The sequence below is a fragment of the Poecilia latipinna genome, unplaced genomic scaffold (genome assembly GCF_001443285.1).
Source record: "Poecilia latipinna isolate Pla-1442-1.1 unplaced genomic scaffold, P_latipinna-1.0 Scaffold437, whole genome shotgun sequence".
Lineage (NCBI taxonomy): Eukaryota > Metazoa > Chordata > Actinopteri > Cyprinodontiformes > Poeciliidae > Poecilia > Poecilia latipinna.
In genome coordinates this window covers 37974-44949 of record NW_015113053.1, presented here as the reverse complement: position 1 = coordinate 44949, position 6976 = coordinate 37974, and the positions used below count along the sequence as shown (strand labels likewise).

The window sequence follows — 6976 nt, the reverse complement described above, 5'->3', positions numbered from 1 at the left end:
TTTTTAATTATATATAAGCTTAAAAATATATATATATATATATATATATATATATATATATATATATATATATATATATATATAGATAGATATAAAAACCAGACTTCAAAATTAATATTGGGTGTTTTTGGTTATATTCAAAATGTTAACTCTTGCGCTGAAATTACGCTTCGTAGGCTGGTTTCTGCCAACTTTCTGAGTTTCCACTTGGGGCTTTCCGCTCGGTCAAATAAAAAAACCCAAACGTGTTATTTTTCCTGTCTGTAGAGTGAAGTTTCCTTTTACAGTAAAAAGTATCATAAAAAAGAATGAAAATGTTGATTTTGTAACAATTATTTCAATTATGACGAATACAGCCTCACACTAACACGTGCCCACGCTGCGTATCACGTTGTGGACATGTGTGCTTTGTCTTCTCATTGTCCCACGAGGAGTATCCAATTTATTTGACAATTTATTTCGTTATATCCAAGTAACTTGGATATAACGAAAGCAAAACGACTAAAAGGGGCACGCAGTGTTTTTCTTTTTTTTTTTGCAAAGCACATTTACAGATAACTTTTTGCTTACTTTATTTTTATCACGCTAGAAGAGAGATTTATGCCCCAGGATATTTTAAAACACGGAAACTCGCTATCTCTGTCTGGAAACTAATCGGAGTGTTTCAGAATAGACCATTTGTGAGGACTGGGAGAATTAAAGACCTGCTGTGCTCTGAGCTATGGGGGCTTTTCTTTAAGGAGTATGTCCGAGCTGTCAGAAAACGACAAGCAATCGGGTTATATTCATGGTTGCTCAGCATTGTGATTCAATTGTTCAATGAAAGCCATTAGGAGAGCACTGAATAAGTAGTTGTATGTCTTACAATGTTCTCATTTGAAATCTGACATCAAGGACAAGAACTACATTTAATAATCAGAAGGAATGATGAAAATCTGACGTCACTGATAGGCTGCTAACAGTTTATTATTGAAGGAAGACGTGGGCTGGTATCAGGAGGACGTTTGAGGGACATAAAACAATATTTAAGCAAAAAATTTAAAACAGAAGTGTTTTGTGTGATCACAGTGGTTTTATTGAAAACAATAAGACCACAGCATATTGATTTATACATAGTCCAGTTTTCAGGTAGATGTGCTTATTGAGCTGAATATTATACCCTTTGACCTTTTTGTGTAAACAAAGTTGATACTATTTGGTTTTTACTCTTGGCTATTCGCAAAGCCTACAGCCACATCTCAGTTGTTGGCTTGTGGTTTTATTACAGTGTTATGCGAAGTATATCCCCAGTATATGTATATACAAATATTTGGAGTAAAGTTTACCTGCTTTGTAAGCAGGATAAAAGTATAGTAGCTTTCTTTCAGGCAGCTGACCGGCAGCAGTTGTATTAATGCCACTGAAAATGTGGATTTTATTTTACAGTTATTTTAATTACAGCAAATATTACACTTAATATTAATACTAACTAATATTATAGTTAATACTAATATTAGTTGATGTCAATATTAAAATACTAACTACTAATATGTTGGTAGTTAATCTCACCTTCATGCTCCATGTGAGATGTTTGCTCCTCTTTATTTTATTGACATCTCAATAAAAGAAATTTATGCAAATTTTCAGAGTTGCAGAAACTTTTTGCAATCTTAGCATTTCAAATCCTCAAACTGGATACAATTACCGGCTCATGTCTAGTGAAAAAGGATAGTAGTAAAATGAAGTTTTTCTCCAAAAAATCATCCAGGATTAATTTTTGTTGGCTATAAAATAATTTTTAGGTGTATATAATTATGTAATCCACAAATTTGACTGGAAACCGTTCCAGTTGAATTACTAGGAATCAGTTTGTGTGCTTTTATAGGATTGTTAATGCTAAGAAAAACTTTGTTAAAATTTAAGTTTGACAAAGTTATGTTGACAATGAACCCACAGTATCTTAGTAGTCTATCTCACCTACATGAACTACTTTAAGATTCTCACTTGTGCGTCTGACAACCTCAAAGTCTGTCGACGTAAACTTAAAACGTGCAATGAATTTTGTAATTAAAACAGAAATAAATTCTTATCGTTGTGAAAATAAAATGGAAATGTTTTTTATTTTACCCTTGTTGCATTAGTTTTCACGTACGTATGAGCCTGAATTTAATCCTTTTCCAATCAGCATGGTAAAAGGGCAGTAGCTTCTTTCAGCCAGCTGAAGAGCAGTGCGCAGCAAAATTTGATCTTACTGAAATGACTTTGAATCCAGGTTCATTTTATAAACCCTGGTATGGATTTCAGTGATAATTTTTTTTCATGTTAACACATTATTAGCTGGGTTCTAAGTTTCATAATCTGTGATTTTTAGAATAAATCATTCAATAAAAATTATTGTTGCCTGCCAAGGTCGCATCCTTTCATTGTATTTTTACCTGTTTAGGTCAGCACAACACTGAACTCACAGGGTAGATGGAAACTGAAAACATCTTTAAATAGAAGGCATGTTATTTTCTTTGGACACTTATTGACTTGCGCTGCAGCTGCTGTTTTGCTGTCTAAACACAATTCTGGGCAGCGCGTGTTTGCTCTCACGTAACGGCCCGATCATTTGTTAGGGATCTGAAGCCGCTGGCTTGTTGTGTCTCTCTTTGCCGCTCTTGAGGGAGAGGCCGTCTCTGCGCTTCTCAGAACAAATAACAATTTTCCGTCTGAACACCTCACTCAGAGTGAAGCTGCGATAACAAACAGCCATCTGCACCGCAAAGGTTCAAGGTGCGAGTCTTCCGCCGGGGCCTCAGGATGTGAGCACGCGTGGCGTTAGGTTAGAGCAGCTGCATGCTCTCAGCTGCCTTGGCCTCTTTGGTCAACCTGCTCCAAACAGCCGCGCTATCAGAAGATAAACAACGCAGAGCGAGCAGCGTATTTACATTCACTTGGCAACACGGCAGCAGCAGCAGCTAGTTTGCATCTTGTTTGCCTGTGTAAAAACCGTGGGTGTTTTCCACTTCGGAGCCGTGTCAAGCATCTGTAAATTCCTCACAGTTTTCCACTTGCCCTTTCTTCTATTTAAATAGAGGCATGGGGGGACAGCAGGGGGTGGCTTAGGGAAGTATTTTTATCTCTGCCCCTGAAGTTCCTAATCCTCCTGATCCCGATAAAGGGAAGTCGAAGCACATAAGCAGAAATGTGGAGATAATTGGCAGCAACAGTAACTTTTTATTGTGTTATTTACAGAAAAAAAGAAAAATGAAGAGGGAGGTAAAAGCTGGAGTCGACTTCCTGAAGCGCCTGGTGGTGGCCAGAGGGAAGCTGGATGAAGCCAAAGCGGAGCTGTTTGCGGAGAAGCTGCAGAAACTTCTGTGCGACAAATACTGCGACCACTGGTACCCTGACAGCCCCAGCAAAGGCCAGGCATACAGGTAGGCATCAGTGCACAGCCTTCGGTCCAACTTTTGATGAATGCAATCTGATTCCATCCAAAGCTTCTAGATTTCTCTCTTAACATGATCGCAAACGTTGACAGGTGTATCCGGATAAATAAAGACGGCCCTTGCGATGCGGTGGTGCTGAAGGCCTGTGAGGAGAGCGATCTCACGGCCAGCGAGCTGGGACTTCCACCTGAGATAACTCTGTGGATCGACCCACTGGAGGTGTGTGCAAGGTGAGTCACCGGACGGCTTGTTTCAGCACACAGACACGTTACAGCTGCATGAGTCATTGATTCACTAAAGTAGAACTATGAGTGACTTTCCCTGGCCCAGCATTTACAATTACTCACTTTCTCACTCGCAGGTCTGGGGAAAACGGCAGACCTTTTACAATAGCTCGCTTCCGTGAAGAAGAGGAAGAGGAGGAGGAAGACGGGAGCGCAAAGGGGGACCGGGATGACTCCTCCGTCAACCTGGACACGTCAGATTACCACTCTGCCTCCTCGTCAGACTGCGGCTCTGCCTCGTCTAGCGACACGGAGGAGGAGGCCAAGGATGGAGAGGTGGAGGAGAACAAGAAGCTGGAGGAGCAAGAGAAGAAGGAGGCAGCAGACGGCAACGCCTACACAGTGACGATGGTACCCAGAATCCGGAAGGGGAACGGAGACGCACTAAATAAAGTCAGATACGTCAGAAAGAATAAGGTGTGTTACTGACTCTGTCACTTGATGGGGTCATTTGAGTTATCAGAGCTTTATTGTTTGAAAAACTCAGGCTGATAAGCTACAGACACGCTAAGAACAACACATTCTCTCATCACCACGAACGTAGGCGCTGTAATTTGACTCCTACATGCACATCCAGATGCCATAAATACTTTTTGGCGTATTTTATGACACGGGTTTAACTATGATGCATCCCGTTCTAGAGAGCTGACTTGTGTATGATGCAAGAACTGGATAAGGCATTTAAACAATCTTCAGGAACAAATAAACTGTGTTTTGAAATGTAAATGTTCACTGGTGCCACTAAGGGTTAGTTTAGCAGTGGTGGTAAAATCTTTTCAGCGTGAATTTGAGAGGGGGACCACTTGTGGTGATTATTTATTCATCCCTTTGTTTATATTGTTTATAAAAAAAAAAAAAAAAAAGGAAGTCACTTTGTGTAACTCCTGGTCCTGTCCTCAAATGACTCAAGATCAGATTTAGAGTTACAGTTCTCTAAAATCTGCTAGTGTATAGAAACACAAGCTTGAAAACAGGAACTTGGACGACCAGCTTGTTTACAAAGATTCTATATTTTTATTAGACCTAAATTTCAACACCAATATTTCTTAATAAAACTCCTGAAATTCTGTTCTGGTGTTTGGTTTCCCAGTGTGGCTCGTAGTGAAACCATGGAGATTATGAAGGAACAGGACATGTTGTGTTGCAGCCCATCTGTGGTCAATTTTTCCCCCTCAAAATTGAATAATTTAATCAAGTTTAATGCATTCAAGGACTTATCTGTTGACAGTGTCATGGCAAAGGTTTTATTTTAATAAAAAATGGTAAAATGAGTTATTCATCTTAATAAAAACTTTGCAAGACCTTAAAAGGAAATAAAGAGATGCTCTGTCTTTAAGTGTGTCAGCTGCTAAGTCAGACTCTCGTGATGATTCGTCATTATTTCTTTTTTTCTTTTCTTTTTTTTAAAAGGAAGGAAAAAAATATTTCTGCATCTTTGCTGTTATCTTGAGCTCTCTCCAATCTGTTTTATTGCTCAGATTCCCGCCAATCTCCAGTACTTCTACCATCCGACACCGGTGTGGTCCCAGTACAAGAAGGGGGCTCCGGTGTTCCTCACCACAGTGTGTGCGTCCCCTGCGCCGCCTCCTCCGCCGCAGCAGGTTTTTGGTTACTACCTCGTACCGCAGCCGTCTCCACAGTTCATCCTGCCTCAGGCCGCCCTGCAGCCGTGGGGAGCAGTGAAGGGTTAGAGCATCCATCGACCCGGGGAGGGACGGGTGAAGCCGGGCGGAGCATTATGCTTCTCCTTTAACTGAGCCATGTAGTGACGAGTCTTTGAGTGTGGCTGCATTTGGGCCAAAATGAGTAATGTTTTAAAAATGGTCATTTCTAAAGCTACTTCTTGCACAATCTTTAACTTTTCTGCTGACTTGTCGGGGATTTTTTACACACAGCACAGCAACTTGAGCTAAAGTATTGTAATCTCTTGTGTCTCTGTACTGCAATTTGTTTTTTTGTTTGTTTGTGTTTTTTTAATGTACTGTATTTATTAGAATGACTTCAATCACTGGGTGACTGGACCAACTCAGGAACTTTCAGCAATATTCTTTATGCCAAAAGAAGTTATTTTGTAATAATCATAAACAAACATAGTTCTCTGTGCACAAATTACTGCTAACCTCTGTAAAGTACAATTCAGTTTCTTTACGTATTTTAACTACAGCAAGAATATCTGTATATCAAGATAATTATTTTTACTTAACAGGTTGTATATATTTAACAATGCACACACTTTCTGAACTTTCTAGTTTGTTGTAATTTATTTGATCACCAGTAGGTGGTGCTCAAGTGGCATCAAGTTGAATTTTTTTTTTTTTTTAATGAAACGGAGCCTCTGTACATCGCAAATCTAACTTTACAAAGCCTCTTGCTCCCTGGCTGCTTCTTACATTATTGTAAATAATCCTTGTTATGATCTGCTGCCGCTATATAGAAGATGAATTCAAATCCTTGCTTTCCTCACCAATTCTGTGATTTGGATGAATATTTATTCACTGTTTTGACAGTTTTAAGCTTGTGTTTGATTTGTTTTTACCCTTTGCAGTAAACTTTTACCTCTTTTACTGCAGATTAAACTAATTTTTACTCTACTCTTCAGCCTGTGGGTCTTCTTCCTCGTGTGAATGTTTCCTGTATAAAGGCGAGTTGTGTGTTTTCTTCCTCAAGTATTTTGCAAGGGGGACACCTGTTGGTTTGAACTTGACTTAAACTCATCCTGTGTGGTAGACGTTTTCATCAGAAGCAGGATGCTGCAGGGGAAAGACTCCTGTGTGTTTGGCATGTCAAGCCAAGGCCATGACGTTATTCTTCCTTGTTTATCTCATGGAGGGCTTGACTCCAAAATTTGTGCTATGAATAAATAATTGACTACATCAATAGATAAATTGATATATTTCTGGATTATTCTACAAGTAAATAATGGAAGTTGAAGTAATTGGCAATCTGCACTTTGAAACTGTATTCTGTTTCCATTAGAGAACAAGCAAAATACAGTTTTGCTTTGCACGCCAGATTATTTTCTATTGGGTTTTTATGGCTGCCTTAAATATATTTCAACCCCTAATCAAATCTATTTTTCACCTGCCTGCAGCATCACACTTTCACCACCCTGTTTTAACACGTAGATGGTGTATTGAATATGACCTTTCCCTGACACTTAGCTTTTCGCATGAAGGCCAAAGCTCCTACCTGAGCTGTGGGTCTCTGGAGCTTCTCAAACTGATGTTCTGTTTGTCTAAATGGTGGGTGGACGACAATGGCTTTATTATTTTTTTTGCA

At 39.3% G+C, this 6976-nt stretch overlaps 1 protein-coding gene across 1 annotated transcript in view; it reads left to right on the top strand.

Annotated features, from left to right (window-relative positions):
- LOC106951043 (maternal B9.15 protein) overlaps nt 1-6292 on the top strand; it is a 9768-nt gene extending 3476 nt beyond the window's left edge. Inside the window, exons 2-5 of the mRNA XM_015038303.1 lie at nt 3217-3401; nt 3506-3643; nt 3775-4114; nt 5176-6292. Coding sequence (XP_014893789.1) covers nt 3229-3401; nt 3506-3643; nt 3775-4114; nt 5176-5388 — 864 coding nt within the window. The 5' untranslated portion in view covers nt 3217-3228 and the 3' untranslated portion in view covers nt 5389-6292. The remainder of the gene's footprint in view (nt 1-3216; nt 3402-3505; nt 3644-3774; nt 4115-5175) is intronic.
- Nucleotides 6293-6976: the final 684 nt, after the last annotated feature.